The sequence below is a fragment of the Oncorhynchus mykiss genome, chromosome 6, assembly GCF_013265735.2.
Source record: "Oncorhynchus mykiss isolate Arlee chromosome 6, USDA_OmykA_1.1, whole genome shotgun sequence".
Lineage (NCBI taxonomy): Eukaryota > Metazoa > Chordata > Actinopteri > Salmoniformes > Salmonidae > Oncorhynchus > Oncorhynchus mykiss.
The window spans coordinates 11,779,406-11,801,429 of NC_048570.1; the positions used below are offsets into that span (position 1 = coordinate 11,779,406).

The 22,024-nt window shown below is 44.6% G+C and overlaps 1 protein-coding gene across 9 annotated transcripts in view; it reads left to right on the forward strand.

Moving 5' to 3' along the window:
• Positions 1 to 22,024, forward strand: part of LOC110525262 (dmX-like protein 1) — a 63,077-nt gene that overhangs the window by 33,393 nt on the left and 7,660 nt on the right. For 4 of the 9 annotated variants that reach the window (XM_036979401.1, XM_036979404.1, XM_036979405.1 and 1 more), the window contains exons 26-43: positions 1,001 to 1,192; positions 2,662 to 2,738; positions 3,932 to 4,053; positions 4,794 to 5,045; positions 5,345 to 5,532; positions 7,238 to 7,389; positions 7,487 to 7,572; positions 7,800 to 8,001; positions 9,377 to 9,494; positions 9,853 to 9,915; positions 15,964 to 16,050; positions 16,584 to 16,705; positions 16,966 to 17,104; positions 17,224 to 17,284; positions 17,509 to 17,636; positions 17,911 to 17,988; positions 18,574 to 18,665; positions 18,821 to 18,873. In XM_036979401.1, coding sequence (XP_036835296.1) covers positions 1,001 to 1,192; positions 2,662 to 2,738; positions 3,932 to 4,053; positions 4,794 to 5,045; positions 5,345 to 5,532; positions 7,238 to 7,389; positions 7,487 to 7,572; positions 7,800 to 8,001; positions 9,377 to 9,494; positions 9,853 to 9,915; positions 15,964 to 16,050; positions 16,584 to 16,705; positions 16,966 to 17,104; positions 17,224 to 17,284; positions 17,509 to 17,636; positions 17,911 to 17,988; positions 18,574 to 18,665; positions 18,821 to 18,873 — 2,212 coding nt within the window. Of the gene's footprint in view, positions 1 to 1,000; positions 1,193 to 2,661; positions 2,739 to 3,931; positions 4,054 to 4,793; positions 5,046 to 5,344; positions 5,533 to 7,237; positions 7,390 to 7,486; positions 7,573 to 7,799; positions 8,002 to 9,376; positions 9,495 to 9,775; positions 9,916 to 15,963; positions 16,051 to 16,583; positions 16,706 to 16,965; positions 17,105 to 17,223; positions 17,285 to 17,508; positions 17,637 to 17,910; positions 17,989 to 18,573; positions 18,666 to 18,820; positions 18,874 to 22,024 lie in introns of those variants that run through there. The other 5 variants (XM_036979403.1, XM_036979406.1, XM_036979407.1 and 2 more) reach the window with 5 other exon arrangements.

The following is a 22,024-nucleotide window of genomic DNA, read 5'->3' on the forward strand; positions in this document are numbered from 1 at the left end:
TCGGTCCGCGGATCCCAAACGGATCCAAGTAAAGCATTAATCGGTAATATAACCGACTCGGCTGTTCGTTGACGTGTTTTGTTCCTTTTTTTCCCTGCCTTATTACGAAAATACCTCATGTTGTGACTGAGTTGATGCGTCCTCTCCTTCAGCCTACTTTTATACCCGTAACTGCGTTTGACATTGATCTAAAATTCAGATAACTGCGCACAGTGCAGGAGAATCAGCTTCTCGCTCCAACGAGAAGTAGGTCGTCCCCCATCCCTGCTTCAATATGTGTAGGCTATATCTGCCCCGCACCTTCAGCATTCAGATGTTTGGAAAATGGCTTTTGCAATAATAAATCATAGGCTTTAGGGACATGTCATTGTTACCAAATGCGCTGTAGAAAATGTTGTTTTACCAGCATGGCTGTGTAGTCTACCATCGTGGACACAACTCTCATCTTGCTGCTGATTGCACATTTAACTGATGATTGGGGCTTTTCGATTGCCAGGTTCACTATACAAAATATTTCTGCTAGTTCTGCTTCAAACAATCAGTACATTTGGTCATTTTTAACTGAACAGGGTAAAGATGAAATTTCATAACAAGGACAGCGATTTTGCAAGATGCCCTGGTCAGAACGGGAGAAGAGAGCGGCTCTCTGTTAAGTTCCAAATGGGGTGAAATTCCCTGTTTTTGAGAAGGGTGAAATCCAAAGCTGCATTACATAAATTGTCTATGTATGTCATAGCTCATTTCTAAAGATAAATATTGACATTACTAGCTCAAAACATTTTAAACTGTTATATGAGAAGTTACTTAGTTGGTGATGATAATTTCAGATAAAAAGTGGGGGGGGTCAAAAATAATGTTATAGTGGTAGATGCTCAGTCTGCCATATGGCTCAGCACACACACACACAGAGTTCGTGCAGACAGATCCAGTTCAGTTGTTTATGTATTTTGTCTGTTAGTCTTGGAGCCACATTTCACGCCACGCTACTCTATGTCCACAGGATGATGGTGTCCAGTCAGCCGTCGCCCCCTACCTGCACCACGCCTCCATTCCTCTTCTGCTGGCCTGCACTGCCAGTGCCAAGACAGTTGTGGCCAACCCCATCGTCCATCTGACTAACCTCACCCACGACATCCTGCACACCATCAACGCACTGGACTCCCCGCCACACCCAGACGTCGTCAACAACGAGGTCAGACACACGTGCACCAGCCAAGGCTATCGTCATGCTGTGTACTCCAAACAAAGAGCATGTTGAGGATCAGAGTGGTACTTGTGTTGGTTGTGCGGGGTGGATGTGGGGGCGGTAATGTGCTGTGAACTTGACAGGGGCGGTAATGTGCTGTGAACTTGACACGGGCGGTAATGTGCTGTGAACTTGACAGGGGCGGTAATGTGCTGTGAACTTGACACGGGCGGTAATGTGCTGTGAACTTGACAGGGGCGGTAATGTGCTGTGAACTTGACAGGGGCGGTAATGTGCTGTGAACTTGACAGGGGCGGTAATGTGCTGTGAACTTGACAGGGGCGGTAATGTGCTGTGAACTTGACAGGGGCGGTAATGTGCTGTGAACTTGACAGGGGCGGTAATGTGCTGTGAACTTGACAGGGGCGGTAATGTGCTGTGAACTTGACAGGGGCGGTAATGTGCTGTGAACTTGACAGGGGCGGTATTGTGCTGTGAACTTGACAGGGGCGGTATTGTGCTGTGAACTTGACAGGAGCGGTAATGTGCTGTGAACTTGACAGGGGCGGTAATGTGCTGTGAACTTGACAGGGGCGGTAATGTGCTGTGAACTTGACAGGGGCGGTAATGTGCTGTGAACTTGACAGGGGCGGTAATGTGCTGTGAACTTGACAGGGGCGGTAATGTGCTGTGAACTTGACAGGGGCGGTAATGTGCTGTAAACTTGAAAGGGGCGGTAATGTGCTGTAAACTTGAAAGGGGCGGTAATGTGCTGCAAACTTGACAGGGGCGGTAATGTGCTGTGAACTTGACAGGGGCGGTAATGTGCTGTGAACTTGACAGGGGCGGTAATGTGCTGTGAACTTGACAGGGGCGGTAATGTGCTGTGAATTTGACAGGGGCGGTAATGTGCTGTGAACTTGACAGGGGCGGTATTGTGCTGTGAACTTGACAGGGGCGGTATTGTGCTGTGAACTTGACAGGGGCGGTAATGTGCTGTGAACTTGACAGGGGCGGTATTGTGCTGTGAACTTGACATGGGCGGTAATGTGCTGTGAACTTGACAGGGGCGGTATTGTGCTGTGAACTTGACAGGGGCGGTATTGTGCTGTGAACTTGACAGGGGCGGTAATGTGCTGTGAACTTGACAGGGGCGGTATTGTGCTGTGAATTTGACAGGGGCGGTAATGTGCTGTGAACTTGACAGGGGCGGTAATGTGCTGTGAACTTGACAGGGGCGGTAATGTGCTGTGAACTTGACAGGGGCGGTAATGTGCTGTGAACTTGACAGGGGCGGTATTGTGCTGTGAACTTGACAGGGGCGGTAATGTGCTGTGAATTTGACAGGGGTCATATCTTATCAGAAGTGTTTACAGAGGGGGTTTTGTGATAGATGGATATCACTGGTAATATAAGGTGAGTTGATGGTGCTGTTCTGCTGCTCCTAATGTGTCTCATACCTCCTGCTCTCCCAGATCTATGTGATGCACACACTGGCAGCCTCGCTGTCCGCCTGCATATACCAGTGTCTCTGCGACGGCCACAACCACAGGTTAGTCTGAATCCTAACGCCGCCAACTTTGATCTGTGCTCCTGATCTCTGTGCTAGAACAGCTCACAACCAACAGCATGCTGGGAAATGCACATTAGGCAACAGTTCAGACATTTCAACTGCACCATGCATCTGATTTAGAGAATCTGCCTGTCAGTGTATGATAATGTATGTGATAATGAGCATTAAAACCTTGTCCTGTTTTTTTGATTCTCTAACAGCTGCACTACTACAAGGAGAAAAGTGTATGACGTTAAAAAGTAGAGAATAGGCTTTTTTCTTTGTCTCATCTAATAGTTGAATGACCTTAAAATAGGAATCACGTGACTGCGCCCGGCCCTCCGCCTGACCTTGGCATTTCAAAGCTCACAGATCTGTAAATGAGTAAGGACTTTGTTTTGAGCCGTGCCCAACAGTTCCCCCTCTCGTGTGGAGAATGAAGCGGTGCAGTCCGACTAAATTAGCTTTTTCTAATTCAACACTCTCCTTTTGTTATGCTAATGAAACCCCACGCCGCAGTCGTGCTAGAGGTCTGTCGAAACGTTGACTCTGAATTCAACTCATGGTAGGTGATTCCATCTGGCGAACATGTGAAAGGCTTCGAACGCTGGCTTTTTATGTTGCAGTTTCACGGTCCTTTTCAACCTGCTCTGTCCACTAAAGAAGCACTTTATGTTCTAATATTGCAGATTTAGCCTGTACACTTCCTGTAACTCAATTCTGTGTTATGTGACAGGAATCAGCTCTTTCATGCAAGCTTAATAGAGGACTTAGTAGATATACAATGCACTCTAATATACCCGTCAGTATACTGAAATAGAACCATCATGTTGAGAGAGCTATATATCCCCCCTGTGAGAGATGGAACTCTGTGCTGCCTCCCAACTCATTAAATATCTAGAGAAGGCTCTTTGATGTCAGAATACACTTCTGCGCTTCATCTATAGATCTCCTGAATTCTTTATTGTAACCAGAGGATGAGGAGCCACAGCAGTGTATTAGTGTTTTGTGTGTTAAATGGGTCTGCCGTTCTCTGGATTCAGAGAAGTTAAAACATTTACAGTCCGCTCCATATAGGCCTATGTACACGTCGCTATTTCCCCTGGTTGATAATCCCTTGTTTAATGGAACATCCCCTTCCTTCTTGCTAAATGACTGAGTGGGTGTACTTCCTTGTCTTTCTCTCCTCCCAGCCATGTGAACCAGTTCACTGGGATAGTGTACCAGAGTATCCTCTCCTTCCAGCACCACCCGGTACGCACTGTGAGCATGGAGGAGACTGTACTGCCCAACACCCACCCAGCACAGTGGCCAGGTAATCCCACTTTACTTCCACCAGTTTTCACTTAATTTCACAGAAATTGTACCCTGTTTGGAGAACCATTGCTTGATTGCTACATTAAAGGGGCAATCTGCAGTTCAAACAATAACAAAGTGTAGACCCCGCTGAGGGATGGGTCTGGACAAATGTAACCACTCTCAAATTCATAGACAGCTATGGGATGCAAGGACTGACCATCCATGAGATCAAAATGGCAGTTTTAACCGTGGCTTGAGGCAATAGTATTTGTTTACAAACATTGGAATCTTTTTTTAAATATATTTTGGGTTCTGATGGGTTACGATTGTTGAACTAATCTTATGAAGCATTTCTAAGTAATTTTCTTCAAGAATCAATGGGTACATAGTATTAATGTAGAAGTCAAATGTATGTAGCAATTGCAGTTTGCCCCTTTAACACCACAGTCCTAAACATACAACTTTTAAAGGATCACTTTAAACACAAACACATTTTTGTATTTTGTTCATTAGTATTTTGTTAATTACAATTAGTTAATATTTTGTTAATTAGTATTTTGTTCTTTCATTAAAAAGCAAAAAAGTGTGATGCCTTTTACATCAGTAAAAGTGCTCCATCTAAAAAAACATTTGTTGGGACTATATCAACAGTGGACTAATGAACAACATACTGAAATAATGTTTTTTTGAATAAAGTGATTCTTTAATTCTAGTCAATTCATTCACTCTCACTCCCTCACGGTCTCTGTGTGTCAGGTATCAGTACCCTGATCCGCCTGTTGAACTCTGCTGGTGAGGAGAGCCAGCCAGGCCTGGCCGTGTTATTGTGTGAGATCCTGACGGCCGTCTTCCTCAGCCTGTTTGTGCACGGCCTGGCCACCCACTCCAGCAACGAGCTGTTCCGCATCGTGGCCCACCCGCTCAACAGCAAGCTGTGGGTGGCTGTTTTCGGAGGGGGGGCACGTACCCCCATCACAGAGAAGCCCAGTAAGGCCAAGTCACCTCCAGGTGTGTGTGTGTGTGTGTGTGTGTGTGCTCGTCAGATGTAGAGGCTGATGTAACTGTAACGCAAGGGTGGGCAACTCGGAGCCGCGTGGGCAGCCTTCACCCCTGACTCAAAGATCTGTTGAAGATTGTGATTGGTTGAATCAGGCGTATTACAGCTGGGCTGGAACAACAGTCTACACACACTGCAGCTCTTGTTCGTCTCAATATTATCCGTAATATTATATCAGTTTTACGCACTACCTTGAAAAATGGCAAGTCCAGTATGTCCAATAAATATAGCATGTGTGTGGTTGTCTCAGCAGCCAGTGAGGAGTTCGATAGGAAGCCCAGGCGCTTCAAGCTGCTGTCGTCGTCGCCACGCAGTGCCTCCAGAGAGGGGCCAGAGACCCCCAGCCCAACCAGCCCTGTGGTGGAGCAAGAGACCTCCATCTTCAAAGAGCACTTTGTCCCCCCGGAGCTCAGCATCTGGGACTACTTTATCGCAAAGGTACCGTAGTAGTGTACACTTCCAGGTTCATAGTTCACTTAAACCATGCCCCTCTGAAATACCCAGTCATTCAGCTCATTCTAACATGTATGTACAGTTGAAGTCAGAAGTTTACATACACTTAGGTTGGAGTTATTTAAAGCTAGTTTTTCAACCACTCCACAAATTTCTTGTTAACAAACTATAGTTTTGGCAAGTCGGTTGTTTACAGACAGATTATTTCACTTATAATTCACTGTATCACAATTCCAGTGGGTCAGAGGTTTACATACACTAAGTTGACTGTGCCTTTAAACAGCTTGGAAAATTCTGTAATGGCTTTAGAAGCTTATGATAGACTCAATGACATCATTTGAGTCAATTGGAGGTGTACTTGTGGATGTATTTCAAGGCCTACCTTCAAACTCAGTGCCTCTTTGCTTGACATCATGGGAAAATCTAAAGAAATCAGCCAAGACCTCAGAAAGAAATTGTAGACCTCCACAAGTCTGGTTCATCCTTGGGAGCAATTTTTGAACACCTGAAGGTACCACGTTCATCTGTAAAAATAATAGTACACAAGTATAAACACCATGGGACCACGCAGCCATCATCCGCTCAGGAAGGAGATGCGTTCTGTCTCCTAGAGATGATTGTACTTTGGTGCGAAAAGTGAAGATAAATCCCAGAAAAACAGCAAAGGACCTTGTGAAGATGCTGGAGGAAACGGGTACAAAAGTATCTATATCCACAGTAAAACAAGTCCTATATCGACATAACCTGAAAGGCCGTGCAGAAAGGATGAAGCCACTGCTCCAAAACCGCTATAAAAAAAAGCCAGACTACGGTTTGTAACTGCACATGGGGACAAAGATCGTACTTTTTGGAGAAATGTCCTCTGGTCTGATGAAACAAAAGTAGAACTCTTTGGCTATCATGACCATCGTTATGTTTGGAGGAAAAAGAGAGAGGCTTACAAGCCGACGAACACCATCCCAACCGGGAAGCACAGGGGTGGCAGCATCATGTTGTAGGGGTGCATTGCTGCAGGAGGGACTGGTGCACTTCACAAAATAGATGGCATCATGTGGGAGGAAAATATTATGGATATATTGAAGCAACATCTCAAGGCATCAGGAAGTTAAAGTTAAAGCTTGGTCGCAAATGGGTCTTCCAAATGGACAATGATCCCAAGCATCCTTCCAAAGTTTGGGCAAAAGGACACAAATTCAAGTTTATTGGAGTGGCCATCACAAAGCCCAAACCTCAATCCTATAGAAAAAATTATGGGCAGAACTGAAAAAGTGTGTGCGAGCAAGGAGGCCTACAAACCTGACTCGGTTACACCAGCTCTGTCAGGAGGAATGGGCCAAAATTCACCCATTTATTGTGGGAAGCTTGTGGAAGGCTACCCAAAATGTTTGATCCAAGTTAAACAATTTAAAGGCAATGCTACCAAACACTTATTGAGTGTATGTGAACTTCTGACCCGCTGGGAATGTGATGACAGAAATAAAAGCTGAAATAAATCACTCTACTATTATTCTTACATTTCACATTCTTAAAATAAAGTGGTGATCCTAACTGACCTAAGGAATTTTTACTAGGATTAAATGTCAGGAATTGTGAAAAACTGAGTTTAAATGTACTTGGCTAAGGTGTATGGAAACCTCCGACTTCAACTGTATGTCTGTGTTTATAGTGTTTTCTCCTCCTCCTCCCACAGCCTTTCCTCCCTCCGTCAGAGAGCAGGGTGGAGTACGACTCGGAGGAGAGCCAGGGCAGTCAGGACGAGGATGATGATGATGATGAAGACGAGTTTGGAGACTTTGACCCCAACTCTCCTAGCCGAGAACATTCCAATCCCAACTCCTACAGGTACAGTCGGTGGGCAGCACTATCAAAGCAAATGGACATTACTCTTGTCAGTGATGGTTAGACATAACAATGGTGATGTGTGTGTGTGTGTGTCCAGTTGGTGTCTGATGCGCCTGGCCATGGTCCAGCTGGTCCTAGGCAGCCTGAAGTCATTCTACCCTATGGCAGGACACGACCTACTAGGTACCGTACACTAACGACAACTAGCCTTCACAACCACTGGACTAATGTCTATTTGTGGAGACAATTTTAGTTGGAAGCATTAGTGCTTGTGAAGTCCAAACTAAGAGAGGGATTTTGTGATATTGAACCAGACTCTCTTTTAGATAACTGCCTGCCCTTTTTGTGAAGTCTCACGCCTCTGAATATTCTGTTGTTAATGTCACCTAGTGTTTGTGTGTTTCTCTTAGATCTACCTGTGGGCTCTCCTCTGTGTCACGCGGTGCTGAAGACCCTCCAGCGTTGGGAGCAGGTATTGCTGAAGAGGCTGGAGATCTTCGGGGGGCCGCCCTCCAAGTACATCTCCACACACCCTCTGGACGAGACGGCTGCCTCAGGCCCCGCCATCCTCAGACACAAAGCCCTGTTTGAGCCCTCCAACACACCTTTCAGGTGAGTGCCAAACAGGAATTCTCTGTATGTTCATATGTTTGCCATAACATTCTGTAAATCAGTGGTCACCAACCGGTCAATTGCATTCGACTGGTTGATCATCAGGGCGCATTCCTAGTCGATCATCAGGGCGCATTCCTAGTCGATCATCAGGGCGCATTCCTAGTCGATCATCAGGGCGCATTTCTGTAGAAAAGCCAACGATGCTGGTCCCCAAAGCCTTGCGCGCTATTTTTTTTGTTCTATTCGTCTTGCGAGGTTGATGGTAGGTGCACTTGATTCAGAGGCCCTCTGCGCTAGGTAGGCGAAGTGTTCCCATTTTGAACCATTTCAGTTGTCTGAAGGGACAAACTCCGCCTACCAGATGGACCAGGAGAGCTAAATCAAGTGTGCCTACTGCTCTGGCCAGTCGGATAGCTCAAAATACCATGCCTACAGCTTTCACGACCCAACAGTAGAGTTTGATACTAGCTTACGTGAGATCTCATAACTTTTAAAACCACGACCAGAGAGAGACTGTCAGACAATACAGCAAAGAGCTGCTGTTTTTATAAGTGACTTCGTGTTTACGTTTTTATTCAACACTGTTAACATTGTTTTTATTCAGCACTTTTACAAAACATAAAACGTGTTTCTCGCTTCTTCCACTCACGCTACAACCAGCGCTGCAGTACATGAGTAGCCAAGTGTATCGATAGGCCAGTATTTGTTTCATTAGCAGCTCGTCGTGTATATTTTAATATCAAGGGATATTTCACTTTCTCTGGTCATAGGAACAACATGAATTTGTGCATGAGACAGAAATAATGTGGCGTGTCTCTAGTTGGGCCGTCAGGAGGAAGACAGTGTCTCCTCTCTCTGGTCAGTTTCACCAGAGAAAAAGAGAGGACAGTGAGGGATGGACCCTCTGCTTCTCTCTCCCACCACTGAGACTGAACATCAGTCCAGTAAAATAAAAAAGCTAATTATTTCAATTTATTCTCAGCTGTGCCTCCCAACTGATACAACAAATTATCTAATTTGTTATAAAAGATAGTTTTAAAATATAATATGGTCTGAGAAGAACAATATTGGCAGGCCAAGCATAGTCAATATGCTGTGATAATGTATCAGTCCTACTGCACAAAACTTTCCTACAGAGCTGTTTTTATTAAGTTAATGTTGCATATGCGCATTACAAGTCCTTTTCTAAATACATCTGAGTGTCAGATCTAGGCTTGCTTTTTGACATCGAAAGTGATCTTGACTCCGAAAAGGTTAGTGACCACTGCTGTAAATGTAGGTTTTCGGTACACACTGATATGATCCACACAACGTCATAAATGCCTTTTTGTAAGTGAGCTGTATAACCGAGGGGAGTGTTGTGTGGCTACAGGTCCAGTCACCACTCTGCCCTGCCTGTGAAGAGGCTGTGGCAGTACCTGGTCAAACAGGAAGAGGTGCAGGAAACGTTCATCCGCAATATTTTCACCAAGAAACGAAACCAAAACGAGGTAGCTACCGCTCCACTTCACCCACCCACCGCATGCAGACAGCTGAGCAGTCTGAGCACTGACACATTGCATACTGTCACTAAATAACATATCCCATTGAATAATACCTAAAACATCATTTCTAGTCCCAGAGAGCGTCATTAACTTTTTCTATCCCTGTTGACATTTGTGCTTTTGTTGTGCATGGTTCCTGTATTTATATCCTAATTGCCTTTTTACTTTGTGGATTTCTGGTGAATACTATTGTTCTTAAACCCTGATAATTAACCGTCTAATTCTAGATTGTGTTTCCTGTTGACTCTGCATGATTCATCACATTGTTTTGTCTGATGTCTTGGGGGCTTCTCAAATAATTAAGTCGGTTGAGGACCTCAATGAAAATGACAAATGTTCAGGGATGGAGGAGCCTAGCTGTAACCAGGTACTGCTTTGGATAATTTTGGTGGTGGGGGTTTATGGGTTGTAATTATCATGCTCATTGACCAGTAAAATCATTTCAGTTTTTTTCCTGTTTTTAATTGCCACCTGTGTTTTACGCTGGGAAAATGTCATCTATTTCCGCGTCCACTTCCATGTCTGCGTTTTCTGTTTTTAACTTGACTTCAAGATTATATCATGAAATTCATAAAAACACGGTCATAGTTTTGATATCTTCACTATTGTTCTACAATGTAGAAAAAAACAGTCAAACATTTGGGCACACCTACTCATTCAAGGGTTTTTCTTTATTTTTACTATTTTCTACGTTGTAGAATAGTAGTGACGATATCAGAACTATGAAATAACACATATGGACTCATGGAGGAACCAAAAAAGTGTTAAATCAAAATATATTTTATATAGCCACCCTTTGCCTTGATGACAGCTTTGCACACTCTAGGCACAACCAGCTTCACCTGGAATGTTTGAAGCAGTTCCCTCAAATGTTAAGCACTTGTTGGCTGCTTTGCCTTCACTCTGCTATCCAACTCATCCCAAACCATCTCAATTGGGTTGAGGTAGGGTGATTGTGTAGGCCAAGTCATCTGATGCAGTCCTCCATCACTCTCCTTCTTGGTCAAATTGCCGTTACACATCCTGGAGGTGTGTTGGGTCATTGTCCTGTTGAAAAACAAATGATAGTCCCACTAAGCGCAAAGCAGATGGGATGGCGTATCGCTGCAGGATGCTGTGGTAGCCATGCTGGTTAACTGTGCCTTGAATTCTAAATAAATCAGACAGTGTCACCAGCAAAGCATCATCGCACCTCCTCCTCCATGCTTCACGGTGGGAACCACACATGCAGAGATAATCTGTTCACCTACACTGCGTCTCACAAAGACACGGCGGTTGGAACCAAAAATCTGAAATCTGGACTCATCAGACCAAAGGACAAATTTCCACTGGTCTAATATCCATTGCTCGTGTTTCTTGGCCCAATCAAGTCTCTTCTTCTAATTGGTGTCTTTAGTAGTGGTTTATTTGCAGCAATTCAACCATGAAGGCCTGATTCATGCAGACTCCTCTGAACAGTTGCTGTTGAGATGTGTTGAACTCTGTGAAGCATTTATTTGGGCTGTAATTTCTGAGGCTGGTAACTCTAATGAACTTATCCTCTGCAGCAGAGATAATTCTGGATCTTCCTTTCCTGTGGTGGACCTCATGAGAGACGGTTTCATGATAACGCTTCATGGTTTTTGTGACTGCAAATTTTCCGGCATTGATTGATCTTGATGTCTTAAAGTAATGATGGACTGTCGTTTCGCTTTGCTTATTTGATATGTTCTCGCCATAATATGGAGTTGGTCTTTTACCAAATAGGGCTATCTTCTGTATACCAACCCTACCTTGTCACAACACAACTGATTGGCTCAAACACATTAAGAAGAAAAGAAATTCCACAAATTAACATTTAACAAGGCCCACCTGTTAATTGAAATGCATTCCAGGTGAAGACCTCATGAAGCTCGTTGAGCGGATGCAAAGAGTGTGCAAAGCTGTCCTCAATGCGAATGGTGGCTACTTTAAAGAATCTTAAAACAATCAAAATATATTTTGTATTTGACATTTTTTTGGTTACTACATGATTCCATATGTGTTATTTCATATTTTTGATGTATTTACTATTATTATTATTCTACAATGTAGAAAATAGTACAAATAAAGAAAAACCTTGGAATGAGTAAGTGTGTCAACTTTTGACTGGCACTTTATTTATATGCATGTATGTAAACTCAGCAAAAAAAGAAACGTCCTCGCTGTCAAATGTGTTTATTTTCAGCAAACTTAACATAAGATTCAATAACTGAGACATAAACTGAACAAGTTCCACAGACATGTGACTAACAGAAATGGAATGTGTTCCTGAAAAAGCAGGGGATCAAAAGCAACAGTCAGTATCTGGTGTGGCCACCAGCTGCATTAAGTACTGCAGTGCATCTCCTCCTCATGGACTGCACCAGATTTGCCAGTTCTTGCTGTGAGATGTTACCCCATTCTTCCACAAAGCACCTGCAAGTTCGCAGACATTTCTGGGAGGAATGGCCCTAGCCCTCACCCTCTGATCCAACAAGTCCCAGACATGCTCAATGTGGTTAAGATCCAGGCTCTTCTCTGGCTGTGGCAGAACACTGACATTCCTGTCTTGCAGGAAATCACACACAGAACAGAGTAGTATGGCTGGTGGTTTTGTCATGCTGGAGGGACATGTCAGGATGAGCCTGCAGGAAGAGTACCACATGAGGGAGGAGGATGTCTTCCCTGTAACGCACAGCGTTGAGATTGCCTACAATGACAACAAGCTCAGTCCGATGATGCTGTGACACACTGCCCCAGACCATGACGGACCCTCCACCTCCAAATCGATCCCGCTCCAGAGTACAGGCCTTGGTGTAACGCTCATTCCTTCGACGATAAACGCGAATCCGACCATCACCCCTGGTGAGACAAAACCGCGACTCGTCAGTGAAGAGCACTTTTTGCCAGTCCTGTCTAGTCCAGCGACGGTGGGTTTGTCTGGTGAGGACCTGCCTTACAACAGGCCTATAAGCCCTCAGTCCAGCCTCTCTCAGCCTATTGCGGACAGTCTGAGCACTGATGGAGGGATTGTGCGTTCCTGGTGTAACTCGGGCAGTTGTTGCCATCCTGTACCTGTCCCGCAGGTGTGATGTTCGGATGTACCGATCCTGTGCAGGTGTTGTTACACGTGGTCTGCCACTGCGAGGACGATCAGCTGTCCATCCTGTCTCCCTGTAGCGCTGTGTTAGACGTCTCACAGTACGGACATGGCAATTTATTGCCCTGGCCACATCTGCAGTCCTCATGCCTCCTTGTAGCATCCCTAAGGCACATTCACGCAGATGAGCAGGGACGCTGGGCATCTTTCTTTTGTTGTTTTCCAGAGTCAGTAGAAAGGCCTCTTTTTAGTTTTCATAACTGTGACCTTAATTGCCTACCGTCTGTAAGCTGTTAGTGTCTTAACGACCATTCCGCGGGTGCATGTTCATTAATTGTTTATGGTTCATTGAACAAGCATGGGAAACAGTGTTTAAACCCTTTACAATGAAGATCTGTTTAGTTATTTTAAGTTTTACAAATTATCTTCGAAAGACAGTCCTGAAAAAGGGAAGTTTCTTTTTTTGCTGAGTTTATGTATCTCACACACACACACACACACACACACACACACACACAGTACCTTCTGAAAGTATTCAGACCCATTGACTTTTTCCTCATTTTAAGTTACAGCCGTATTCTAAAATTGATTACATGTTTTATTTATTTTTATCAATCTACACACAATACTCCATAAGGGTAAAGCAAAAACAGGTTTTGAGAATTGTTTGCTAATTTATTACAAATAAAAAAACTATCACATTTACATAACTATTCAGACCCTTTACTCAGTACTTTGTTTGGCAGTGATTACGGACTCAAGTCTTCTTGGGTATGATGCTACTAGCTTTCCACACCTGTATTTGGGGACTGAATCCCATTCCTCTCTGCAGAGCCTCTCAAGCTCTGCCAGGTTGGATGGGGAGCGTTGCTGCACAGCTATTTTCAGGTCTCTCCAGAGATGTTCAAGTCTGGCCTCTGGCTGGGCCACTCAAGGACATTCAGAGACTTGTCCCGTAGCCACTCCTGCCTTATCTTTGCTGTGTGCTTAGGGTCGTTGTCCTGTTGGAAGGTGAACCTTCGCTCCAGTCTGAGGTCCTGAGTGCTATGGAGCAGATTTTCATCAAGGATCTCTCTGTACTTTGCTCCGTTCATCTTTGCCTCAATCCTGACTAGTGTCTGACTAGTGTCGCTGCCGCTGAAAAACATCCCCACAGCATGATGCTGCCACCACCATGCTTCACCATAGGGATGGTTTCCTCCAGACCTCTTGGCATTCAGGCCAAAGAGTTTAATCTTGGTTTCATCAGACCAGAGAATCTTGTTTCATGAGTCTTGAGGTGCCTTTTGACAAACACCAAGCGGCCTGTCATGTGCATTTTACTGAGGAGTAGCTTCTGTCTGGCCACTCTACCATAAAGGCCTGATTGGTGGAGTGCTGCAGAGATGGTTGGCCTTCTGGAAGGTTCTCCCATCTCCACAGAGAAACTCTAGAGTTCTGTCAGAGTGATCATCGGGTTAAAACAAAAATAATAATTACATTTAACCATCATATAACTAGGCAAGTCAGTTAAGGACAAATTATTATTTACAATGACGGCCTACCCCGACCAAACCTGGACAACGCTGGGCCAATTGGCACCACCCTATGGGACTCCCAATCATGGCCGGATGTGATACAGCCTGGATTCTAACCAGGGACTGTAGTGACACCTCTTGCACTGAGATGCAGTGCCTTAGATCACTGCGCTACTTGGTCACCTACCTTACCAAGGCCCTTCTCCCTCGATTGCGCTGTTTTCCTAGAGCTGGCTGCCCGGTCAGTCTTGGTGGTTTAAGAATGATGGAGGCCACTGTGTTCTTGGGGACCTTTAATGCGGCACAATCCTGTCTCAGAGCTCTACGGACAATTCCTTCGACCTCATGGCTTGGTTTTTGCTCTGACATGCACTGTCAACTGTGGGACCTTTATATAGACAGTTGTGTGCATTTCAAACATTCTTATGTAATTTTTTATTCATTTGCAAACATTTCTAAACTGGTTTTTACTTTGTCATTATGGGGTATTGTGTGTAGATTGATGAGGAGGAAAAAACAATTGAATACATTTTAGAATAAGGCTGTAATGTAACAAAATGTGGAAAAAGTCAAGGGGTCTGAATACTTTCCAGATGCATTGTATATCAAATTATATTAGTGAATTAATTTACTTGAACCTAATGCATTTTGTGGAGGTTTTATATTGCATTTTGTGTAGGTTTTATATTGCATGTTGTGCTTTTTGCACTTGAAGACCATTTAAAAAACGGAACAAATAAAACACGGAAGTGAATGTCACACTTTCCCAGCGCATTATTCATTTGGCAAATTTCCCAAGTTGTTTGAAATAATTGGACCAATAAGTTAAGCAATTTGGCTCATTTAAAAAAAGCTGCATTGGTTTTATTGAAATCTTGTTAGCATGAGCTAACAAATGCATGTGCATTACTTTCATTAGGCAATCTGAGATTTGTATGAATTTTGTAATGAACGGCTTCATAAAGAACCAAACAATGTTTATACTGTCATGGTATAGAGCTACATGAAAGACATTGCCATGCTTTTATCTGAATGTTATACAGTAGACTAGATCTAAGACAAAATTCACTATATATACGGTATATGGTGTGATTTTACTTAATAGAACACCATAACATTTTCAGAATTTTGGGACGGTAAAATGATGACATAAAACGCATGTTCTGTACTCTGTGATAAAGCCTTTTCCTAGTCTATACAGTGATTAGGTTGCCATAGTTCATCGCAAACTAATTCCACAGAATGTGCAGAGGAGAATAAGACTGTCATGAAGTCCAATAGGTTCTGATTAGCAGGCCCAGAGTGTCACGTTGAATGTTCGTCGGGTTAAGATGAAGTACTATGTGAAAATGGCAAGTCACCATATTTAGACTTCATAGTCGAGCCGAACACTCTCTGAGAGGAAATGTGGTATTTACCATTTAATTAATTGTGATGTAGAACGTAATTCAACCTAATGTTCTGTGAAAGCCTCCGTTCGGCTTCTCGTGTTTATATTATACAATAAGACGCCCATCTCAGTGGGTTTGCTGAGCCTCATGTGCTGAGCATTGTCTCCAGAGGTTGAAAATGGCACTAATCCTGATAACTGTGGGTTCTTGATGCTCTAGTCTCCCACCCTGTAGCCCTGAGGCAAGGCTCTGTTAGAGATACACACCCTCCTACTGCAAACAGGCATGCGTCGTCCATTCATCTCCCACCACTTCCTTTAGGTCACACTGAAATGATTCAGACGGGCAGAGACTGTATAATGATTCAGACATGCAGAGACTGTAATGATTCATGCATTGCTCTACAGAGCAAGGCAGATCTGGGCTACCCCGGAGGCAAGGCCCGGATCATCCACAAGGACTCGGACATCATTACCGCCTTCGCCATCAACAAGGTACTACACATGTTCTTCACAGGAGATGTCTGTTCTATGCATGTTCTCCACAGGAGACGTCTGTTCTATGCATGTTCTCCACAGGAGACATCTGTTCTATGCATGTTCTCCACAGGAGACATCTGTTCTACGCATGTTCTCCACAGGAGACGTCTGTTCTACGCATGTTCTCCACAGGAGACGTCTGTTCTATGCATGTTCTCCACAGGAGACTTCTGTTCTACGCATGTTCTCCACAGGAGACGTCTGTTCTATGCATGTTCTCCACAGGAGACGTCTGTTCTACGCCTGTTCTCTACAGGAGATGCCTGTTCTCCACAGGAGACATCTGTTCTACGCATGTTCTCCACAGGAGACGTCTGTTCTACGCATGTTCTCCACAGGAGACGTCTGTTCTACGCATGTTCTCCACAGGAGACATCTGCGTCGTTATGTTAGACTAGCAAGGTGTCACATTGGCTCAATAGGCTGTGTGAAGTGGAAGAACTGATTTTGGATTTCTCTCCTCTTTCTCTATTCTCTCTGTGTCCCAGGCTAATCGGAACTGCTTAGTCATGGCCTCCACTCATGACATCCAGGAGCTGGACGTGTCCTCCATCTTGGCCACTCAGATTCTGACGTGGATCGATGACGATACGGAGGCCGAGGCCAAAGGGTGAGCCCGGATCTCAATTACCCAAACAAGAAAATAAAGTGTCTTCTAGAGTTGTGTAGGAACTTTGCGTGTCCCTCTGTGTCCCTACCTGTGATTTGGCTGCTGAATACCTATTGACCATATCAGAGATGTTTAGATTGGCAAGAAGTAAAAGCCTGAAGCTTGGCTCTTGGATGCAGTCAGTCTGTGTTAATACTGTTCTGTCTGGGAGTGTCCTCTCAAACTCTTCTCTCTCTCTCACACACGCACTCTCACACTAGTGATGACTTCCTGGTGATCCAGGCCCGGGACGACTTCAACACCCTCCACGGCACCACCCCCTATACCCACAGCAGCCTAGGGACGCCCATCAACATGCCCTGGCTCGGGGGCCTGCAGACGGGGAGAGGCGCTGCCGTGGTGAGGCCGACAGAGCTTTTACTGCGGTTCCTTTTCTTTGCCACTGATATTGAGCACAATGCAGTACATTCTACTAGCATGTCTTGTTGAGTATCTTGTCCTTTTATTTCTTGGTGCAGCTCATCAAAAGGAACATCAACAACGTGAGAAGGATGACCTCCCACCCAACCTTGCCTTACTGTAAGTAGATGTAACTTCTTTCCTGCTTGTATACAATGACTGAAACTGCCACACATGCTAGTTATGTGTGTACCATGTCTATTTTGTTTAGACCTTGATGTTATCATCCTTGCCTTGTGTGTATATTCTTGGAATATTAGCACGTCTTTTTATTGTCAATACTACATTGGGATTGGAGAATCCTATTGTTGTGGTTGTGATTACCAAGTCCCTCCCTCCCTCAGACTTAACAGGAGCGCAGGACGGAAGTGTCCGGATGTTTGAGTGGGGCCACTCTCAGCAGATCATCTGCTTCCGAAGTCCAGGCAATTCCAGAGTCACACGGATACGATTCAACCACCAAGGAAACAAGGTGACTACATTTTCCTTCCCCATTTGCACCCTATTCCCAATTTCCCTTTATAGTGCACTACTTTTGACCAGGGCTCATAAGAATCTGGTCAAAAGTAGTGCGCTGGAACGCATATCTAGTTTACATTTAATTATTCACCAAGTAACGTTTTCCCCGCCCAACTCAGTCCCTCAACAACATGGCTACCGCTGAGGAATGATGTTGTTGCTGGACATTACTTTTACTCCTTATTTGAATGATCTTCCTAATATGGTCTCTTGGCTGTGTTGTCCAGTTTGGTATCGTTGACGCTGACGGAGCCCTACGTCTATGGCAGACCAATACGACTGGGAACACCCCTAAACCCTACCTGGTAGGAACAAAAAGTGCCTCTCTGTCTACATGTAACTGCCAAAATAAAGGAAACACTTGAATAAATGAAGGATACAACATATATTGAAAGCAGGTGCTTCAACACAGTTGTGGTTCCTGAGTTAATTAAGCAATTAACATCCCATCATGCTTAGGGTCATGTATAAAAATTATGGTCAGAATGACAAATCCCCCATCCACATGGCAAGGGTGGTCACTGAATGGTTTGATGAGCATGAAAACGATGTAAACCATATGCCCTGGCCGTTTCAGTCACCAGATCTCAATCCAATTGAACTCTTATGGGAGACTCTGGAGCGGTGCCTGAGACAGCATTTTCCAACAACGTCAACAGAACACCGAATGATGGAATTTGTTGTGTGAAGAATGGTGTCTCATCCCTCAAATAGAGTTCCAGACACTTATAGAATCTATCCCAAGATGCATTGAAGCTGTTCTGGCGGCTAGTGGTGGCCCAATGCCCTATTAGTACACTATGTTGATGTACACTTTATTTTGGCAGTTAGCTGTGCCTCCTACTGTCTGGTAGCGTTGTTGTTTATTGGTGATGTTCTTCCCTCCACAGACATTGCAGTGCCATAATAAGACGGCTCACGACTTTGTGTTCGTGGGCTCATCCTCCCTCATAGCCACAGCAGGGCTGTCAACAGACAACAGGTACACTACGTAGCCCTGCTTCGTAGCCCTGCTACAGAGCCCTGCGATCAAACCTCTCAATCACTTCACTACGGACCAAATGGGCTGATGTTATAGAGTGCCTGTTTCAGTTGGTCTAATGCGCTGTAAGTAATGCTTTGTTTTTGTCTCCATAGGAATGTGTGTCTTTGGGATACATTGGTGAATCCAATGAACAGTCTAGTGCACGGTGAGTCTTCCACTACACTATTAACAGTCTAGTCCATGGTGAGTCCTCCACTACACTATTAACAGTCTAGTCCATGGTGAGTCCTCCACTACACTATTAACAGTCTAGTACACGGTGAGTCCTCCACAACACTATTAACAGTCTAGTCCATGGTGAGTCCTCCACTACACTATTAACAGTCTAGTCCATGGTGAGTCCTCCACAACACTATTAACAGTCTAGTACACGGTGAGTCCTCCACAACAATATGAACAGTCTAGTGCACGGTGAGTCCTCCACAACACTATGAACAGTCTAGTGCATGGTGAGTCCTCCACAACACTATGAACAGTCTAGTCCATGGTGAGTCCTCCACTACACTATTAACAGTCTAGTGCACGGTGAGTCCTCCACAACACTATTAACAGTCTAGTCCACGGTGAGTCCTCCACAACACTATTAACAGTGTAGTGCACGGTGAGTCCTCCACAACACTATTAACAGTCTAGTGCATGGTGAGTCCTCCACAACACTATTAACAGTCTAGTGCATGGTGAGTCCTCCACAACACTATGAACAGTCTAGTGCACGGTGAGTCCTCCACAACACTATTAACAGTCTAGTGCACGGTGAGTCCTCCACAACACTATGAACAGTCTAGTGCACGGTGAGTCTTCCACAACACTATTAACAGTCTAGTCCATGGTGAGTCTTCCACAACACTATGAACAGTCTAGTGCACGGTGAGTCCTCCACAACACTATTAACAGTCTAGTGCACGGTGAGTCTTCCACAACACTATTAACAGTCTAGTCCATGGTGAGTCTTCCACAACACTATGAACAGTCTAGTGCACGGTGAGTCCTCCACAACACTATTAACAGTCTAGTGCACGGTGAGTCCTCCACAACACTATTAACAGTCTAGTGCACGGTGAGTCCTCCACAACACTATGAACAGTCTAGTGCACGGTGAGTCCTCCACAACACTATTAACAGTCTAGTGCACGGTGAGTCCTCCACAACACTATGAACAGTCTAGTGCACGGTGAGTCTTCCACAACACTATTAACAGTCTAGTGCACGGTGAGTCTTCCACAACACTATTAACATTCTAGTCCATGGTGAGTCCTCCACAACACTATGAACAGTCTAGTCCATGGTGAGTCCTCCACTACACTATTAACAGTCTAGTGCACGGTGAGTCCTCCACAACACTATTAACAGTCTAGTCCACGGTGAGTCCTCCACAACACTATTAACAGTGTAGTGCACGGTGAGTCCTCCACAACACTATTAACAGTCTAGTGCACGGTGAGTCCTCCACAACACTATTAACAGTCTAGTCCATGGTGAGTCCTCCACAACACTATTAACAGTCTAGTCCATGGTGAGTCCTCCACAACACTATTAACAGTCTAGTCCATGGTGAGTCCTCCACAACACTATTAACAGTCTAGTGCATGGTGAGTCCTCCACAACACTATGAACAGTCTAGTGCACGGTGAGTCCTCCACAACACTATTAACAGTCTAGTGCACGGTGAGTCCTCCACAACACTATGAACAGTCTAGTGCACAACACTATTAACAGTCTAGTGCACGGTGAGTCCTCCACAACACTATTAACAGTCTAGTCCATGGTGAGTCCTCCACAACACTATTAACAGTGTAGTGCACGGTGAGTCCTGCACAACACTATTAACAGTGTAGTGCACGGTGAGTCCTCCACAACACTATTAACAGTCTAGTCCATGGTGAGTCCTCCACAACACTATTAACAGTGTAGTGCACGGTGAGTCCTCCACAACACTATTAACAGTCTAGTCCATGGTGAGTCCTCCACAACACTATTAACAGTCTAGTCCATGGTGAGTCCTCCACAACACTATTAACAGTCTAGTCCATGGTGAGTCCTCCACAACACTATTAACAGTCTAGTGCACGGTGAGTCCTCCACAACACTATTAACAGTCTAGTCCATGGTGAGTCCTCCACAACACTATGAACAGTCTAGTGCACGGTGAGTCTTCCACAACACTATTAACAGTCTAGTCCATGGTGAGTCTTCCACAACACTATTAACAGTCTAGTCCATGGTGAGTCTTCCACAACACTATTAACAGTCTAGTCCATGGTGAGTCTTCCACAACACTATTAACAGTCTAGTCCATGGTGAGTCTTCCACAACACTATTAACAGTCTAGTCCATGGTGAGTCTTCCACAACACTATTAACAGTCTAGTCCATGGTGAGTCTTCCACAACACTATTAACAGTCTAGTGCACGGTGAGTCTTCCACAACACTATTAACAGTCTAGTGCACGGTGAGTCCTGCACAACACTAACAGTCTAGTCCATGGTGAGTCTTCCACAACACTATTAACAGTCTAGTCCATGGTGAGTCTTCCACAACACTATTAACAGTCTAGTGCACGGTGAGTCCTCCACAACACTATTAACAGTCTAGTGCACAGTGAGTCCTCCACAACACTATTAACAGTCTAGTCCATGGTGAGTCCTCCACAACACTATTAACAGTCTAGTCCATGGTGAGTCCTCCACAACACTATTAACAGTCTAGTGCACGGTGAGTCCTCCACTACACTATTAACAGTCTAGTGCACGGTGAGTCCTCCACAACACTATTAACAGTCTAGTACACAGTGAGTCCTCCACAACACTATTAACAGTCTAGTCCATGGTGAGTCCTCCACAACACTATTAACAGTCTAGTCCATGGTGAGTCCTCCACAACACTATTAACAGTCTAGTGCACGGTGAGTCCTCCACTACACTATTAACAGTCTAGTGCACGGTGAGTCCTCCACAACACTATTAACAGTCTAGTACACAGTGAGTCCTCCACAACACTATTAACAGTCTAGTCCATGGTGAGTCCTCCACTACACTATTAACAGTCTAGTGCACGGTGAGTCCTCCACAACACTATTAACAGTCTAGTCCATGGTGAGTCTTCCACAACACTATTAACAGTCTAGTCCATGGTGAGTCCTCCACAACACTATTAACAGTCTAGTACACAGTGAGTCCTCCACAACACTATTAACAGTCTAGTCCATGGTGAGTCCTCCACAACACTATTAACAGTCTAGTACACAGTGAGTCCTCCACAACACTATTAACAGTCTAGTCCATGGTGAGTCCTCCACA